Here is a 20,738-nt window from a genome sequence, read left to right as displayed (position 1 = left end):
GTAGGCAGGTGGACACAGGTTGCAAGTTCAGGGAAGAGTCTAGGCTGGAGACGTGAATTTAGAAGCTGTCAGAATGGAGGTGATATTCGTAGTGGTAAGACTGGGTGGCATCACTAGGGGAGTGATTGTAGATGAAAAAAAAAGTGTTCTAAGGACTTAATTCTGGGACATTTCAGTGTTTTGAGTCCTTGGAGATGAGGAGGAACCAAGAAGGAGCCTAATATTAATGCAGTTGCTTTAGAATGAGCTGAAGTGAGGCCCCTGAAAGTGGGAAAAGCTGTAAGGGTTTGTTGAAACATAACTTCAAAGCAACCGAGTGAGTTTTTTTCTACAGACCATGCTGTGGGCCTTGTGGTATGATAGGCATTGAATTGTTCAAGAAAAGTCCATAATAAACCACTATAGTGATCAAACATTTTTACTTATTGGATTAAGCAGTTATTTAGTTCTCATAATAATGGAGTGAGAAGTATGTAACAGGGATCATTATCCTCACTTTTAACATAAAGAAACTGAGACTAGAGGTAAGAGGGTTACATGTAGTTTTGCAAGTAATAGTAGCACAGTTTTCCCCCTAATACCTGCTGACAAAGATCTTGACAAATTTCTAGAGTGGTGTATTTTATAAGCAGGAAACAGAAGCCAGAACAAACCAGAGAAAAGAAGCTTCCATTAAGGAAAATAAAAGAACACTTGGAACCCAAACAGAAGCATGATCTACAAGGACAGGAGGAATCACGGTGTGGTGAAAAGCACTAGCTGAGAATCAGGAAACTTGGATGACAGTCCTGGCTGTTTCACTTTCGGAAAACCTGGAAACCAGTTCCTTAAGGCTTAGTGTGTTGCTGAGAACATGACTTTCTTACAGGAAAAATTTGTAAGCTCATTAAAAAGGTCTGGGAGGACGCCTAGATCCAGGAGTAACTTCTTGGGAGCAGATGGGCTTAGAGGGGGCAACAAATGGAGATTTTGTTACTTTCCTCTTCATTATTATTTGAATTATTTATAATGAGTATGTGCTGCTTTTTTTAGTTTCATCAAAAATTGAAAATGGGAACTACTATAAGACAAAATTCAATTAAGCAATTTCTAGACTCCAGTAGAAAAATGTGGCTTATATCCATTTGATTTCTAAGTCTTAGTTTCTTCTGTTAAAAAGTTAGGGCGTTTTCAAGAGTCCCTAAGTCCACTTCCAAATCTGACATCCTATAGTACTATGTAGAGCCACACATTTCAAGATGCAGGACCCTTCTGTAACTAGTATATAGAAGACAATCTTTGCACTGATGTGTTCATGAAAATCAGTTAACTGAAATGCTCGGATAACACCGTAAGGCTAAAATTGGAATTTGCACTAGTACTAAGTAATTTAATAAAACAAATGCATTACTTCAAATAACTATGCCCATCACTTGACTTAGTTAATGTTATTATAGCCCATTATCCAGTTTTACACATGAGAACACTGGAGCTTATCAAGATTAAGTAACAGGCCCATGATTGTGTAGCTGCTAAGTGATGAAACTCAAGCCTGAGTCATATGCTTAAAATCTTTTTTTTTATTGATATATACATAATATTAGTACGTACTTGTGGGGCACATGTGCTATTTTGTAATGTGAATAGAATGTGTATTGATTAAATCAAGGCATTTAGGATATCCATCACCTGGAGTATTTGTTATTTCTATGTATGGAGAGCATTTTAAGTCCTTATTTCTAGCTATTTTGAGAAATATAATTCGTTATTGTTATCTGTAGTCATCCTACTCTACCATCAAACACTAGAACTTATTCCCTCTCTCTAACTGTACTTTGTTACCCACTAACCAACCTCTATTCATCCCTCCAACACCCACATTCTTTCCAGTCCCTGATAATTATTTTACTCTCTACCTCCATAAGATTTTTTTTTTTTTTTTTAGCTGCCACATGTGAGTGAGTACACGCAATATCTGTTTTTCTGTGCTGGACTCATTATACTTAACATAATGACCTCCAGTTCGATCCATGTTGCTGCAAATGAAGTGATTTCATTCTTTTTAACTGCTGAATAGTATTTCATTGTGTATATATACCACATTTTCCTTATCCAATCCATTAAGGAATGCTTAGGTTGATTCATGCCTTTGCTGTTGAGAATAGTCTAAGCCTAAAATCATAATCACTAAATACATCTGTTCTCTCAATCTTTGTGGGGCTGGTGGTGGTAAACACCTTCCTTGATATAGGAAAGCATGATTTATTTTGGTTTGCAAAGAGGGACACCAGAATCTGCTCAATTTTTGTCAAGTGCCCTTATTTCTGAACCCCCTCTTTTTAATTTTCAAGTTAACTTCATAAGTTAACTAAGTAAACTGCTCAGTGTTCTTCCTGTGCCTCATGTTGATATAACCCCACGTTCATGTATTTCACTGATAAAATGCATTGCTCCAAATTGAATGTTTCTGAAACCTGAATGTCTTATAGCTAATGGGTCTGTTTAATGTGACAGTGTTTCTTCGTGCTACAGAAAAAATTAAGTCAATGGTGTTCTTAAACATGGTATTGTCCCTGGATCTAGAAAATAAGACAATAGACTTTCTGTTGGAAGCACTGTTGCCATGTTTAACAATCTAGGGGTCCATACACCTAGTTTCCTGATTGTGGTTTTGGTCTTAACACACTGTCTTATGAAGATGTCCAGCTTGAGTGTTTGACCTCCATTTCTGTCTTCATTATCAGCCATGGAGCCCTCTCAGATCTGATCCACTCCTTTGTTGCTTCCTACTTCTCATTCTAAAACTTGATTTTGTTTGCTTACTGTTCTGGTTTCCTACCCAGCGTCTGTGACCCACGTGAATGGCTCTCAAACCTGCTAGAGTGTTAGAAGCACCTGGAGAAATTTCTTAAAATTAAAGACTCTGAAGTACAGATCAGAAGTGCAAAGCCAGTTGCTTGGATTGGGATCTGGAAATCTATATTGAAAAGAGCGCTTTCATGCACAGTCTGATTAGATTCCCTGCCCATGTGATAGTTTTACTGGAAGCAGGCTGCCAAGTAGATTTCTTCCCTATTCCATAGTTGTTCAACAGAATGGGAGAAGTTAGGGACTCAGGTATCATTCTATCAGGGTATCTTGATTAGAAACTTTTTTTATTGAGAGATAATTATAACAAGACTGCATTCTAATCCCTTAAAAAATGTATCTGTTTATACTTACTGTTGTGTAGGCACATCATAGAAAATTACATTTGAAATTACATTTCCCATAGAGGTGCTTATCTTACCACAGAATGAAAAAAAAAAAGCTTTTGGATTGAGTTTTCTTTTTCTCATTTTTCTTCTTTAATCAAATGTAAAATACCTAAATTATGCATTGGGGTTTATGAGCACATATCTGAAAAAATCATCACTATGCCACATGAACTATGAAGTAATTACATGTTTATTCCAAGCAGTCTTTGAAATAAGAGATTTCAGTCAATTTCCCAATGGATACTTTCCTTATTTAAATAACAAGTCCAGATCATTGACTTAAAAAAACACTAAGGAAACTCCCTTAGTACATGATAAGTTTGTTATGATTAAAGTCTTCTGTGAAAATGAAATTATTTATGCTAATGAATTTTTAATACATATCTCTGAAATTCTAAGAATCTTAATAGGTTCTAGAAAGAAACATAGTTTATATCCTCTTGTTGCTGAATGTTGTCTGTTTTTATTCTGAGAGAAAGCCTTTTTGGAGATGATTGTTTTTGTTTGGTATCTCATACTGTTTCTCAGAGACAGCAGATATAGGTTACTTTTTTGAAATATGGCTTAATTAGAAAGAACTGCTTAAAGCAAATAAATGATATGTAGCTAACTCACCTGAGAAATTCAGGGCAAAGCTGATCCTTTTTAGGTGTATGAAAATCTAGTTGAAAATATGCAAATAACTGTGTTCTGAAACAGAATCCTGTATCACTGAGCCTTTGCATTCTGCATCCTGCTTTTAATTTGCAGTCATCCATTTAACAGCTGTCTCATAATAGCCATTTAAACTAAGGCACTATGAAAAACAGTTATATTTTAGTTTATAATTATTTATAGCATCCCCTGTGGAAGTTTAGGTACTACAAGAAGACAATGTAGGCTGGGCACAGTGGCTTACACCTGTAATCCCAGCACTTTGAAAGGCTAACACAGGTGGACTGCTTAAGACTAGGGGTTCGCAGCCAAGGAGCCTTGGCAACATGGTGAAACCCTATCTCTACAAAAAATACAACAAATTACCCAGGCATGTTGGTGTGTGTCTGTAGTCCCAGCTACCCAGGAGGCTGAGGTGAGAGGATGTCTTGAGCCAGAGAGATCTAGGCTGTAGTGAGCCATGATGGCCCCTACACGCCAGCCTGGGTGACAGAGTGAGACCTGTCTCCAAAAAAAAAAAAAAAAAAAAAAAAAAAAAAAAAAAAACAAAAAAATAAAAAAAAATAAATCTCCAAAAAAAAAAAAAAAAAAAAAGAAAAAAAGAGAAGTCAGGGTAGTAAATCTCTATAATCCTCTCATTCTTCACTTTCTTTGGTTGCTTCTAGCACCATCAAGAAATGATGTTTAAACTCTTTTCAGGAGCGCTTACTTATTTTTTTACAATCATTACCTTCATGAGATAGTATTTCCTGTTTGGCTTTTGTTCTATTACCATGTGAAAAATATTCATAGAGTTTTTTTGTATATTGCTACACAAGAAAACAATAGCCTTTACTAAAATGTTATATTTATATAGATCTAAAGAAGTCTTGAACTTACTCCTGTTATTTTAACTGCAGAATTTGTTTTCTAAATAAACATTAATAATTTTTTGATTCTATGAACTGGAATTTGTCTGTCAGGAAATTTATGTGAGGCATGATGTGTAAACCTGTCAGTGTTACCTGAAAGACTGAGTGATTCCTCAGATGAACAGAGATTGCACCCAGATAACAATCACGGATAATGACAATGTCCTCGTGAAGAACTGTGACATTTAACTTGTTAGGCTGCTGCAATTTCATAGATGCTCACTGTAGCTCTTTTTTCAGAGATAAAGACCTTTATTATGTCTGGCATAGCAAATGGTCTGAAATTCATTTTTGTATTGAGTTCCTCTTGCAACCTAAGTCCCTTGGGGTGACATGGAGTGGGAAGGTGGATCCTGTGAATGCAGAGGACCCTTGTCACGGCTGAGGACCCTGAACTTAGGGAACCCTTTTATAACAGGCTGCAAGCAAATCTGTTCAAGCTTTTCCCCAGAGAGAGATGTTACACTGATCAGCAAACAAATCTGCCCTGTGCTGTATCTGGCTAGGTTGTTCTCTATACAAAAATGTTTAAAAAGATAGTCTAGAACAAGGGACATCAGATCAGTACTTCTACTGACAAGATGTGCAGAAACTCAAGAAATCCATGGAGAACTGTCTGCCCACAGTCCTGAGCAATGACTATGCTCATGGTTCAAACTCTTGTCACCAGAATTATCTCCCCAGTCTACTAATTATACTTGAGTTACCCTTGGAGTGTATTTTTTTTATATTAACTTTATCATAGGCAATATTGGTGATCAATAGACTTACCAAAACATAAATAACAAATACAGAGGAGAGCTCATTATTAATTGGGCCCTGTTTCATAGAGATGTACTATAAGTCATATTGAACTTTTTGATGTTCTAGAAAATGCGTTAAAAACTAGTAACTCAAACTGGAATCTTTTTTAAGGAAGATGGTCTGAGAAAAAAAAAGAAAGTTATGTATCGGAGAAACAAGGATCAGGTATTCAAAAAGGTCCATATAAATACTGAGAACAGGATTAAGTCTTCCTGCAGTCTGAGTCAAATCTGTGGTTAGGCCTGAATGTTTATGATGATTGAGTGATCTGATGAATTACAGGTTTATAGCTTTCTTTTCCAGGTACTTTATTGCCTGCAGGAAGCTGGCTTTTTTGAAATGAAGTTTGTGTTCACTGTTCATATGACTGAAGTTATTAATGCCGAGGATTATTTAGTCACCCCTCCCCCAGTGTTAGCAACTAGAAAACTGAGGCCTGGGAGACTTGTCTACAATTACACAGGATTGAGGAGCAGGGCTAGCCTCTCATATTTTCCTGGAGGGGCTTTGTTTACTTAAAGGGTACAGCTTATATTAAGGTCAGAGAGACAGAGAGAGCATGCATGCTCCCAAGACTGATTGATCTCAGCAGGAATTGTAATTCCTCTATGTGTAGAAAACTCTACTCTTCACTGTAAATACCTACCCATAGTAGTATTGTATTTGGTAGCTGGCCATAATGTATGAAAGCTCATTCTAGTTTGTGACTAGAGCTTGGCCCTGGTATAGAAAAATATTAATTGCCATTCAAAATCATTTAAAAAAAGATGACTATCCATGATGCAAACCCAGGATTGCCCTAAGCATAATAAACAAATGATTAAACCAATTATAACTTAGCAGTGAAACTTGCAAGCTTTGAGAAGTTGGCCTTGTTTCACGTTTGCCGAAAGGCAGAGTGGTTTAATTACTTTCATCTGTGGTCAGAGGCATTGACATAGAGAGCTGGAAGGGATCTTTGAGAGCATGTGATCAGATGATTTTCACTCTTTTGAAGAACTGCGAGCTCTTGGAACCCCTGAGACAGGTAGAGGGACCCACCAAGGGTGAAGATCTTCACTCTTACTTATTTCTGATAAAGCCATTTTGCTTATACCTGTTTTATATCTTGGCCTCTGTTACTTAGAAAACAAATTTTAAAATACACTAATATTTTATATTTTGATAGGCATTGGGTACATGCATTTATTAAAACTAATTGTTTTAATAAGCACTTACGATTTATACATTTTATGTAAAAAGATGAAACAATTACTGAACAATTATGGCATGCTGAAATATTTAGGGGGAAATGTATATCAATCTGAATTACTTCGAAGTGAACCAAAAATAAGGTGCACTGATGGATAGGTAAAGGATGGATACACAATGAAGCAAGTATAGTAACATATTAATGGTAGAAGGTAGGTAAAGATATGTAGGGGTGCTTATTGTATGATTCTTTCAACTTTGCTGCATGATTGAAAACTTTCTAAAAACATTATATGGAAAAAGAATCAGCAATATAGGTTAACACTCTCATTTTTGTAATTAAGGAAAGTGATGCTCAGGGAGAATAAGATTAAATCATTGGCAGAGTAGGACCTAGTACCAAATAATCTTCAGCGAACTGGTTCTGCTGCTTGTCTGTACATTCAAATTTGAGCATTTGCCCAAGAATTTTTGCATGAATGCCAGGAAAATCACATATTTTTGATGAAATAATAGTATTATTAATGATGAAAGAAAGGCATTTTACAGTATTATTGGAGCTCTTACTTTCATGATGATATCTTCTCATGCCCACCCCCACCTTTTTTTGTTAACTTTTATTCTGGTAATGTTGAGGACATTTTTTGTGCTTCTTGTAGTTTAATGCATTAGGGTTTATTGTAAATTTATATATTATATAATTTTTATGGCTGAAATTTTCATTGTTTTCAATTCACAAGTACATAAATGCATGACATTTTATGATGAATGTCTTCCTTTGAAAGTACGGAAATAAAGATAACATCTTAGAAAAGGTCCATGAACGTTCTACAGATTCTTTGGATGTCTTTTATGAAATTAATAAAGTGGCCTTGCTTCTAGTGTTTGACTAGCATGTTATGATAAAGGACAGCCTGAAAAGTGATTTCTCCATTACTCTTGTAGTGTTCTAGAACACTTACAGGGTAAGAATCTCTGGAGTCAAATCTGCCTTAGGTTTGAATTCTGGTTATGGTATTTCCAGATGTGAGATTTTGGGGAAGTTACTAAAATTCTCTCAGCCTTCTTCCATGGATATAAAATGGAAATAACACTAGTATGCTATGGCTCTTAGTATTTAATAGGTATTAGGTATAACTTTTATTAGTAGTAAACTTAAACATTGCTAGTGAATGACATATCTTATGTCATATTATATTTGTACTTATAACATCTATTTATATTTTTGTGTTTTATTTATCTTATTTTTATTTATTGTTGACATTTGACTTTACATGGGATTGTGCTTCTGTATATTTATAGGATTTACATCTTACATGTGCAGTATTCAGTCTTACAGTTGTTTACCTCAAAGCGTGAGTCATCTACAAGCACATTTTAGTTAAGATTGGGTGTATTTATTTCCTAATTCCGTTGTCCTTTAAATGACTCTTTTGGCTTTCTTAGATTTTGGCATTGATTACTGCTTTTCAGTTTCTTCCCTAGAATCCAAAATGTGAGAATTACAGAATTGTAGCCTTGCACAACTCAAAATGTAACAAATGTTTAAGGCCCAACTAGTGAGTAATTAAATTTTTTTAATCATTGGTGTAACTTTAAAAAATTACAGTGTAAAGATGCTACTTTTTCTTATTAAGTTGATAAAATACTGGTGTTATTTGAAGATATACTTTTAGACAAATGGAAATTTTAGTTGGACGATTATTAGATACATATCTTACCCATCCCAGCATACATATACACATACATAATAGTATAATAAGTAATATACATGTAACATAACAGTATACCATTTGAAGGAAAAAATGTCAAGGTTATATTTATTATAGTTCAGTACTTGTGTAATGCTCTTTTTGATCCATCATTTGAAATACTTTTTAAAAATAATGTGATACTTCTTAGCTTTTAAGAGTGATAGAATGAGCGTAAGGTACAGCATCATAGAATTTGGAGGTAAGAAATCATAGAACGCTTACAGGCTAAGAATCTCTGAGTCAAGGAAAATGCTTTGAGATCATTCGGAATTTTAGATTTGTGGTGTTTTAACACTTGCTGCACATTAAAATTATTTGGGGAGGTCTTAAAAATACCAATATTTAGGTTGTATCCCAGATGCATTAAATCAGAATCTCTGTGAGTGGTACTGAATATTCCTAGTTTTTAAAAGCTCACCTGGTGATTCTACCATGATATCAATTAGAAAATCATTTTCTGGGTTTTTTGTTTGTTTGTTTGTTTGTTTGTTTTTGCCACTGTTTCAGGAGGAAAGAGATCACTGCTCTAACTCTTGGTAAAGTCATAGAGCTGTTTATCTTTGGAATTGAAACAGCATCTTGGTATCCTTTTAAACAGTGGTTTCTCCCCTCTCCCATGATGCTTTCATTTTCATTTCCTCCAGTTTGTGTTTTTTATTTTGAGTTTGTGAGGGTCCCCAAAACCATTGGAGTAGGAGCATCAGGTGTAGCTAAGCCTGATTTCGGTGGATGACTCCAGAAAATCACACATTTGCATTTGAAACATTGGAGAGTAAGTGAAGACCCTGGCGTAGCTCCAGTGTACCTGAATTGGACTAGTCAAACTGCTCTGTAAATAGAGTTCTTCTGTGGTTCAGAAAAAAACCCTGTGGTATTTCTAGTTGGTTACTTTAAATCTTATGCACTATGTATTAATTAAATTATACTGTACTGTATTTAGTAATAATGGAATATATGTGTATTAGACTAATTTTAGTTTCAGGCATGTATTATGTTTTTTGAAAAGATGGAAGAATAGGCCAGGCACAGTGGCTCACACCTGTAATCCCACCAATTCGGAAGGCCGAGGTAGGAGAATCAGTGGAGCCCAGGAGTTCGAGATGAGCCTGGAGAACATAGGAAGATCCCCAGCTGTACAAAAATTAAAAAAAAAATTAGCCAGGTGTGTTGGCATGCACCTGTAGTCCCAACTACTTGGCAGGCTGAGGCAGGTGGATCACTTCATCCTGGGAGGTCAACGCTGGAGTAAGTGGTAATCACACAACTGTATGCCAGCCTGGGTGACAGAACGAGACCCTGCCTCAAAAAATAAAAAAAGATGGAAGAATAAACAAAAATCAATATATTTTATAATTGGAACTTAATAATTTAATTAAAATAAGTTTACATATTTTATGACATTAAAATTTTGTTCTTATTTATAAACAATATAATTCATATAATATATATATATATAATTAATTGACTTTCTTTGTATCCCATAATTAATTTGAATATGGAGTTGTAATATTATCATGCCATCAAGACTTAACTTCCAAATGAATGACAACATGGAGAAATGTGTTTATAACTCACTTATGATACATTCTTTGGATAAATACAGCTTATTCTAGGTTTTCATCACCATTACTTGCTGTGGTGGGATAATGTTGTAGTCTGAAATGGCATGTGGCCAGACATGGATGCAGTATTAGTGCCTCTTGCAGGCCTTGTTTAAAACACTCACTCTGGGATACTACTGTGCTTCTTTACTTCCAGACTGACCACTGCTCTAAGCAGTGTTGGGGCAATGCCTGGGCTGCCCGAGCCCTTGAAGTTCAAGAAGAAGCACCTGGACTTCTCATGAGGGGAGGTCAGAGTCAATGTAAGTGACTTCCTAATTTGGGGGGCTAAATCCCTTCAGTGATTGAGGTCTATATGAAGTTAGCCATATAAATAGCTATTTCCAATGTGTTTTATGTCATCATTATACCCTAAAATACTGCCATTGACCTAAAATAAAACTTTAAAAGTGTTTCTCAAGTAATAAATGCCATGTATCTCCTGTGAAAAGCATAATGTTCTTAGAGTTATCCATTTATATTTTCAATTCCATGAAAATAGTTCTTTGAGAACATTGGAGTTGCTTTGAAAATTGATATCAATTAAGAGGAAACTTAGTCTAATTTAAAATTTTCTTGGACTATAGCTAAATAGAGAGCTTTATTTGTCAGGCAGAAATACATGTGTGGGCAAAGGTGAAACATTCACAACTCTGAGAATCGTTCTAATTTTGCTGGAGTTAGAGAAATGTTGAGCATTGTTGCTTAATACAGCTTTACACCATTACAATGATGTTGCTTCATGAACTCCCAGTCATGTAATAATTCTCAAAAGTAACAGTTCAGTAAATTGTGTAAGAAAATACTTGCCATGTACACAAATGGACATTAGAAATGTAGAAATAATGTTTATTTATGAGAAATTGCAGGGGAATATAATTAGATTTTTCCTATAAGGCAACATAATGGAGTTATAACTTGATGCTTGTATTAAGATGGAATTTTTTTAAAAACAGAGATAGATGAGAAAGTAATGAAAGAATAGAAAATATTATAATCCCATCAAATTTTATTCTCATCAAATCCTGAGGATCTAAATCTCTTTTCAAATATATGTTTTTTGCTTATAAGTTAAATGGTAATGGTGTTTGGAGATTATGTGAAGATCATTTCTTTAGTACAATTGAACTTTAGAACATTTTGTGTAAAATTGGGATAATTTGTATAGGAGGGAAAACAAAGGTCCACAGTAAGTAAAGGTTCAAATTAGCTTAATTTTTTTCCTCTTTCATGGCTTAGATCTAACTTAGATAAATTTGGGCAACAAATATTATACAAACGAATGTTTTACAAATAGTACTTTCCTTAGTTGAATCTATCTTGTAAATCATGAGTATTGGTCAGAGTGTGGAACATATAGCTAAAAAGCTTCAGGTATACTTTCAGGTCAGACTCCCTTGATTACTACAGTGTCATTTAAGTTCTTTCAGCATCACACCTGATAACCTGTCCTGCCTACCCTCCCGGGGCCCAAATGGGATTACATATGGCATATGTAAAACTGCATTGCTAAGTATAACAAGCTGTATAAAATTCATTATTCTTTTGGATGCAACATTTAGAACAAAAATAACCGGAATATTTTATTCGACAACCTTAGAGATGGTTGTCTTTTTTATATATGTATTTTGTTTAAAGCAAGAAACAAAGTAATTAATATAGAATGGGCTAAAATGCATGGCATAGCAACATCAACATGCAAAGTAGCTTCAGTTACCGTGGCATATCCTGGAATCAAACTGTTTTTATCAGTCCCTTGTCCCCTTTTCTTTAGCTTCTTCTCCTTCCTTCTCTTTCTTTCTCAACACTGTTTCTTCCAACTTTTCCTGCTTTCCAAAGTTGGAAAGATTTTTCTATTTATGTCCTGACCATAAGCTCTATACCCTGGGGACCCTTCTTTCTCGGTGTTATATCACTTAGTTATTCTGGCAGATTTTGTATAAAGTATTTTTAAAACCTTTCCCTTGATGCCTTATAGTTGTACAGTGAAGTTCTAAGCTGCTGGACCAGAAACAGGAAAAGCACTCTTTGGTCCCCAAGAAGTGATAAAACTACAGGTAGTGTTGACAGGTGTGCATAGTCACACTTCAGCTGAGACTGTTCTGTGGTTTGAAAACCTTTTGCTGTCTTTGTCATACCATTTACAGTTTTTTTTTTTTAAATTTAAAAATTGCATCACTATATGTCTAGAATAAAGTAACTCAGGAAAGAGCAGAAATGTAGAAAAGTAATGCACAGAAAGGAAGGCTAACAGAGCATCAGAAGAAATGCAGAGAAACCTGAATTATAACAAAAATAGCAAAGGTGAATTTTAGGTGGGAGATTAGGGGAAGACTTGAATGAGAGAGAAAGAAAACTTATTTTACCAGGATTGCTGTAGCTTTTCAGGGCTTATTTCAGAAAAGTTGACTAGGGCTCTGGAACCCAGGGTATCAGTGCTCACGAGTTGACCTATGCCAAGAACACTGGGAAGGGAAAAAAAGCCAAAAGCGAATGGGTATCAGGAGGTGAGGACCCATTTATTTTGGCGTTCATAGTTCAAACAGCAAAAACTTAAGAGGGGTATCTGTTTTGAAACTATTAAAACTTATTAGCATCAAATACTTGCTGTGATTCTTTGTTATTGGTTGTTTTTGAAACCTCTAGTTGAAAGGGTGGTTTAGAAAGCTCAATATTTCCATGGCCATTGTTTGCCTTTCTGTTATTACCCTAAGGCAGAAAATTGGGGTTGCTATTATTCTCCTTCCTTCATTTCTTTATTATAATCATCCTTTTTTCCCTGCCTTTCTTCCCAAGTCTCTTTGTTCTTCCTTTGCTTACTTCTTTTCTGTTCTCCTACCCCAAGATTTTAGAATGAGTTATTTAGACTTACAAGTCTTTACATGACACTGTAAAATCTCAGAAATATTTTTCTTCAGGCATATCAATTGTAGGTAATATCAACTCAAAGACGATTCATGTGCCACTTTGAATTCTCAAATTTTCCCTCCTGTGAAAAGAGACTAGTATTTGATAAAAACATAAAAGCTAAAAGCAGAATATTCAGATATTTGGATTATTTGTGAGCATTATCTTATGATTATCAGAATTTATATATATATGCAAACACTGGAAATTTTGGACTATGCTATTTAAATAGAATCTACTCTTACTGAGGGTTAGGATCTGGTAGACAGCACAGGATTTGGGAAAATCAGTCTTTGATTTCTTGAGATTTCTTTGTTTACCTGATTTCTGCATTTGAGTGGCTATTGAGCTGCTGTAGTGTGCCTCTGTCTCTCAGGTAGAAATATCATTAGCTGGCTTGTACTTGTCTTTGGAAACATTACGAAAAATGTGCCCCTTCTGAGCCAAAGAATTATAAAGCACTTTCAGTTTGTCTTGGAATTGAAATTGGGCTGAGTTTAGACCCCCACATGCCACCCAGGAACTTCTGCACATACATAAATACTACAATTATATGCAGTAATCCCTAGGGAAAATGTATTTTTTTCTTTAAAAATAGGGCTTTATAAATCATCAAGTCTTCAAACGATAGCAAAATTTTTTTTCAGTCTTAGTCCATAATCAGATATTGCTGACTTTTGTAAGTAAGAGATTATCAACATTTTATCTGGCAAATATTCAGTTTTGAAGGAAGTTATGTAGTAATATAGTAATAGGAAAGTGTGTCTGAAATATAGGTATGCTTGGTTTGATTGCACTTTGCTTTACAGTGCTTCACAACTACTGCCTTTTTTAATGAAATTTAATGTTTGTGGCAACTTTGTGCCAATGCCAATTTTCTAACGGTATGAACTTACTTCATGTCTCTGTGTCATGTTTTGGTCATTCTCTCAATATTTCAGACTTTTCTATTATTATTGTATCTGTTATGGTGATCTGGGATCAATGATGTATCATGCTACTCTTGGAATTGTTTTGGGGCACCATGAACCATGCCCATATAAGACAGACAACATGGTGAATGTTGTGTGTGTCTTCTGATGATTCCACTTACCAACCTTTTTCCAGTCACTCTCCATTTCCTTGGGTCTTTCTATTATATGAGTCATAACAACATTGAAATTAGGCCAATTAATAACCCAACAGTGGCCTCTATATATTCAAGTGAAAGCAAGAGTCTCACATATCTCACTTTAAATCAAAAGCTAGAAATGATAAATCTTACTGAGGATAGCATGTCCAAAGCTAAGACAGGCCAAAAGCTAGGCTTCTTGGGCCACAGAGTCAGCTAAGTTTTGAATGCAAAGGAAGAGTAATTGAAGAACATTTAAAGTGCTACTCTGGTGAACACATGAATGATAAGAAAGCAAAACGGCTTTATTTCTGATATGGAGACAATTTACTGGATAGAAGATCAATCAACCACAGCATTCCCATAAGCCAAAGTGTAATCCAGAAGAAGGCTCTAATTCTATTCAAGGCTACGAAGGCTGAGTGTGATGAGGAAGCAGCAGAAGAAATGTTGGAGACTAGCAGAGATTAGCTCAGAAGGATTAAGAAAGAAGCCTTCTCCATAACCTGAAAGTGCAAAGCGAAGCAGAAAATGCTTTTGCAGAAGCTGCAACAAGTTATTCTGAAAATCTAGCTAAGATCATTGATGAATGTGGCTACACCAAGCAACGAATTTTCAATGTAGATGGAGCACGCTTCTACTGGAAGAAGATGCCATCTAGGACTTTCATACCTAGAGAGAAGTCAATGTGTGACTTCAAAGCTTCAGAAAACAGGCTGACTCTTTTGTGAGGAACTAATGCACCTGATGACTTTAAGTTAAAGTTAGTGCTTATTTACCATTCTGAAAATTCTAAGGCTCTTAGGAATCATGCTAAATCTACTCTGCCTGCATTCTATATATTGAACAACAAACCCTGTATTACAGAACACCTGTTTATAGCATGGTTTACTGAATACTTTAAGTTCACTGTGGGGACCTACTGCTCCAAAAAAAAAAAACAAGATTCTTCTCAAAATATGACTGCTCATTGGCAATGTACCTGGTCACTCAAGAGCTCTGAAAGAAATGTACATGGAGATTAAGGTTGTTTTCATGCCTGCTAACACAGCATCTATTCTGCATCTCACAGATGAGCAATTTTGGCTTTCAAGTGTTATTGGTTATGAAATACATTTTATATGGCTATGATTGCCATAGTGATTCCTCTGATGGATTTGGGTCTGAGAAAAGTACACAAACCTTCTGAAAAGAATTCACCATTCCTTGGCCTGGCATAGTGGCTTACGTTTGTAATTCCAGCGCTTTGGAAGGTCAAGGCGGGCAGATCACGAGGTCAAGAGATTGAGACCATCTTGGCCAACATGGTGAAACCCCGTCTCTACTAAAAATACAAAAATTAGCCAGATGTGGTGGCACATGCCTATAGTCCCCACTACTCTGGAAGCTGAGGCAGGAGAATCACTTGAACCTGGGAGGAGAGGTTGCAGTGAGCTGAGATCATGCCACTGTACTCAAGCCTGATGACAGAGTGAAACTCTGAAAAAAAAAATTCACCATTTCAGACGCCATTATGAATATTGAGATTTATGAGAGGAGATCAAAATATCAATATTAACAGGATTTGGAAGAAGTTAATTCCAACTCATATAAATTACTTTGAGGGATTCAAGATTTTTAGTAGAGGAAGTAATTGCAGGTGTGATGGAAATAGCAAGAAACGTAGAATTAGAAGTAAAACCTGAAACTGTGACTGATTTGCTGCAATCACCTGATAAAACTTGAATGAGTAAAGAGTTGCTTCTTATGGATGAGCAAAGAAAGGGGTTTCTTGAGATAGAATATACTCCAGGTGAAGATGTTTTGAGTATTGTTGACATGACAACAAAACATTTAGTATATTACATAAACCTACTTGATAAAGCAGTGGCAGTGTTTGAGAACACTGACTTCAAGCTTTAAAGAAGTTCTATTTTGGGTAAAATGCTACCAAACAGAAGAGTGTGATACAGAGAAATTCTTTGCGAAAGAGTCAATTGATGTGACAAATTCCATGTCTTATTTTAAGAAATTGCCACAAGTACCCCAATCTTCACAAACCACCACCCTGATTAGTTAGCGGCCATAAACACTGAGGTAGGACCTTCCTTCAGCAAAAAGATTACTCTTTACTAAAGGCTCAAATGAGTGTTAGCCATTTTTAGCAATAAAGTAATTTTAGATTAAGGCATATAGATTATTTTTTAGAGATAATGCTGTTGCACACTTAATAGACTACAGCGCAGTGTAACTTTTATATGCACTGGGAAACAAAACAGTTTGTGTGGCTTAATTTATTGTGACATTCACTTGATTGCAGTGGTCTGGAATCAAATCTCAATATCTCCAAGGTATGCCTGTATAAGAACTGTTTCTATGGTATTTAATAAGATTTTGGGCTAGGAAAAAAATTCAATTTAAAGATTGAAATTTTGGATTGAAATAGAAGTACTGTACCAAAAAATGTTTCTGTCCATCTATCTATTTTTTGACACATTCATTCAGATTTATGACCATACAGAGGAGGGAGAAACTAGGATGAGAAAGATTTCTGGTTAAAAACTTCACACTTGGAGTCGTGACACTTCTCTTAAATGCCTTTTAAACACGCGAGTGACTGTTAAAACTTTCATGAGAAATAGAATTTTGATGTAGTATAATTTTCGTGTGTTCTCATCCCCTGGTTAAGGTTCTTATCTTATGGGGACAGGAATACTACAGAGGAGGGTGATGTGGGTAGGAAATAGGAGACTACTCTGTCTTCGGGAAGCAGAAGGCAGAGGGATGAGTCCTCTGTCTTAAGGACCTTTTGGATTTAATTTGCACTATCTAGTGATAAAATCACTTGAGTGTCCCTGATGCTGTTTCTTGGACATCAAAGCTGGCATTACTGCCAGGTATCATCGTCATTGATATTTAGGCCAGAGTGGATGGTTGCTACCCAGTGGTGCCATACCAGAGCCAGGAGCTGGAAGCCAGACTCCAAGAATTCCCAGCCAGTTAGCTTTACTGGCTACTCTGTCATTTCATTAACTTTGCAGTACTGGAAGCTCCTGGTTTGTGCAATTTAACAATGGTGGTTTTGGACTGTATCTAATTATAATGATAAAGTTTTATTGTACTAGATGACTCGAGATGAATAAAATATACTAGTTTAATGTTACTCCTTTCTTCAAAGCCAATCTCAGCTTCTTTTTCAAAAATAAAAAGTAATAGCTCTGGCCATTGACTATTCATGTTTGTTCCTGCAGTCCTGAAATGTGAATTTAATGTTAAGCTGCATATTTAGAAACTAGAATAGAACTATGCAAACTATGAAGTAACTTTAAGGGTTAAAGAGAAGAAATCCCAAATTCCTAAAATGCATATATATGTATAAAAATCTCAATTGGAAAGCTTTACGTACCATAAAAGAAGAGATAGCTTTTGGAAGATATATACGCAAAGCAAGTGAAGGACATTCAATCACCCTCTTAGTAATTTTATTTCCTTAGGTGATGTTGTACAGTAATACCAAATTTATAGTTCTTATGTTTAATACTGAGCAAGGAACTTTAAGCAAATTTAAAGTAAAGCTAAAGTAAAAATTATTAAGATTACCTTTAGAACTTGCTAAATGTGTTTAAGTTTAGTATGAGCTGGAAGTTTTAGTGTTTTTTCCTTTAACTGTTGCATTAGCAGCCATAGACCAAGTGACAACATCGTTGTTTTTACTAAAACAGATTAATAAAAATGTAAGAGGATTAGGCATGTCAGGTTCTGGCTTCTATGCTTAATATGAGAGTATTGGTTTGAAGCCAGTGTACCACACATGTTAATTGATTGCTACTTTGCTTGAAGTAATGTGGAAGATTATCTCCTCTAAGATTGTTCATCTGGGGAAGTTACTCCCAACCAGGAGCAATTTTGCCCACAGGGGACATAAAGCAATGTCTGGAGACATTTTTTTGGTTGTCATAATTGGGGGTGGAGTGTACTGTTACTGGCATCTAGTAAGTAGAGGCTGGAGATGTGGCTAAATAACACACAATGCAAAGGAAAGCCCTCCATGACAAAGAATTATCTTGTCCACAATTACAGTAGGGTTGAGGTTGAGACCCCCTTGCTCTAGGAATATTTCCAGTTTAGTTTCTTCTTTGTCTCCTTTTTCTTTCCTTTCTTTCTTTTTCCCTTCCTCTTAAACAGGTATGTGTCACTTATTATAGAGATGAGTAAGTGTCTCTCTGTTTTATGCTAATTGTAATCTTTTCACAGTAATTTCTCAGGGTGTGGTTTTGTACAGAGTGGAAAGGGAGTCGAACGCCATGCATTGTAACTGTATAACCTTGGGCATGTCACTAGTGCTTTCATTTCTTTGTTTCTAAAAGTCAGAATTAAATGAGGTCTAAGTTGGCGAAATCATTAATTCAACCAGATTGAGCATCTACTGTGTCAGGCAATGTGCTCCGTTCTAAGATTCACATGACACAGAAGACATAGTTCCTGATTTCCAAATGCCTGAATTTGGTTGGGGAGATGACAGGCATGTAAATTAAATAGAAGTAACCCTACATCGTGATAATAGTTCTAATGAAAGTATGATGAAAATTCTATGGTAGAGCAAGGTAGGAAAGCCACTATCTATAGGAGAAGTCCTCTGAGAGAGGATAGAATTTGAATTGGCTATTGGAGGAGAGTAGGGATTGGCCAGGAGAAAAGGAGGAAGAGCATTTCAGGCAAAAGGAACAGCAAAAGCAAAAGCTCAGAATTACAAAAAGCCCTGGGATGTTCTGGAATATTGAAAGTTTCTCTATGTCTGGAACATGAAGATCACTGAATAAAAATATTCTTTTTGTATTGCTTTAACATATCAAAAATTTCCAAAAGGATCTCAAGTCTTGAAAAATAAACATTACCATCTAGCCATTGCTCTCAGACTTTAGCTGTTCACTCATCTACAATGTGTGTGCATCACAAGCACAGACAGCCTGAGTTACAGTCCCGAGATTCCTTCGGACTTCGTTCTCCTACTTTGCCTGTCTTGACTTGTGCCTCACTGTTTATACTGAGACTTGTGATGCAGACAAGTTCAGGTACAACAAGTCCAAGTTTTTAAAAAGTGCCTGATTTTATTTTCCTCATCAAATTTTCTTGATGTACTTTTGAATTTTAATAGTTTCATTGGGGCAGTGGATTTAGGTAATTAAAATTGCTGATTTAATTCACAAACAGGTGAACCAAGTGTCAGGCCATCCCATTGAGCCCTTCTATACTAAGTAGAGAAGTTGATGGCAGAAATAACACCAAGACTTCTGGCACAATCTGATAATTTTTGGCTTCGGGCAATTAAATGCTGCTCAGCATTGTTTAACAAAAGTTTCATAGTGTGCCCTAAGCCACCAATAGAATTTTCTTTGGTAGCCATGAAAGTCAGCTTAGAGTATGTCACAGAATGAAACGGTATATTCCAAGATAAATTCATCTTTCTATTGTTTAAAGAAGTAGATTAATTTTGCCTGAGCTTTCCCTCAGCAAATCTGACTTTTCTCAGGAGAAGGGAGCTTAAGTGGAATAACTCTGTGGCTTTCCTTTAGAAATATCTGGATATACCAAGAAGTTTTGTAGTAGATATCACTGTGACTTAAAGACAGTTCAGGAAATCTGACTTCTATTTCCAGCCAAGCAGATGACTTTTTGTGACACATTATTTCTTGATGTCTGAACTTCTTTCTAGAAATAAATCTAATAATACCTGCTGTTCATTGCTCAGGACTTATGAAGTAATGTCTGCAGACTATGTGAAAAGAAAAAGGTTCTATAACACGAAGTATTTTTCCACTCTTTATATCAGCTGATTCCTTGTTTATATGATTAAATTTGAAGTAGCCTGGCATTTGGCAACTTCTCTTTTTTTTTTTCCCATCAGAAGTTAAAATTCATGATTAACTGCTTGCTATGAATTTGTTACGACTTCACTTAACCTAATAAATATCCCAGAAAAGAGCAGACTTGGCTGGAGTTGAATCAATACAGCTTTACTGATTTGGCCACTAAGTTAAGCCAATACTTTTTAATCTGGATTGAGGTAAGGGGGAATGTTGAGAAATCAAGGTCTGGGTGCATTCTCCCAGAAATCACTGGAGCTCAGCTGGCTTTATTAGTCTGGTGAGAGGAGGGGGAGATATAAACACTGCAGAGTGGACATCACTTTTTCCTCTGGTATGTGTATAGACCTTTGGCAGTAGTAGTAGAGGGGTTATAATGAACAATTACTGGATAATCAATCTTAAGTATGATATATGAGAATTTAAAGTATTCTGAATTCCTAAACAATATTCATTATATAATATGTGATAACTTGCATTCTTTTATTGTTCAATAGATTTTGCTTTCTAAATGAATAATCATTTACTGCATGCTTTAGAGCAGAGATAGCTAAAATTTTACTGAAACAGAGCCACATTCATTTACATGTAGTCTGGGACTGCTTTTGTGTCACAAGGGCAGAGTGAAGTAGCTCCAATAGAGAATTTATGGTCTACAAAGACTAAAATAAAATATATGCTACCTGGCTCTTTACAGAGAAAGTTTACTGACTCCTGCGTTAAAGA

General features: G+C 35.7%; 1 protein-coding gene across 2 annotated transcripts in view; it reads left to right on the top strand.

Annotated features, from left to right (window-relative positions):
* The window catches only part of TLL1 (tolloid like 1), a 239,333-nt gene that overhangs the window by 35,548 nt on the left and 183,047 nt on the right, over positions 1-20,738 (top strand). Inside the window, exon 2 of one of the 2 annotated variants that reach the window (XM_037737571.1) lies at positions 10,309-10,414. The exons of the other annotated variant lie outside the window; for it this stretch is intronic. Coding sequence (XP_037593499.1) covers positions 10,393-10,414 — 22 coding nt within the window. The 5' untranslated portion in view covers positions 10,309-10,392. The remainder of the gene's footprint in view (positions 1-10,308; positions 10,415-20,738) is intronic. 2 annotated transcript variants of the gene reach the window in all.

This window comes from Cebus imitator, unplaced genomic scaffold (assembly GCF_001604975.1).
Source record: "Cebus imitator isolate Cc_AM_T3 unplaced genomic scaffold, Cebus_imitator-1.0 Scaffold40, whole genome shotgun sequence".
In the NCBI taxonomy this organism is placed as follows: Eukaryota; Metazoa; Chordata; class Mammalia; order Primates; family Cebidae; genus Cebus; species Cebus imitator.
Note: the sequence above shows the minus strand (reverse complement) of the source record. Positions and strands in the feature narration are given on the sequence as shown.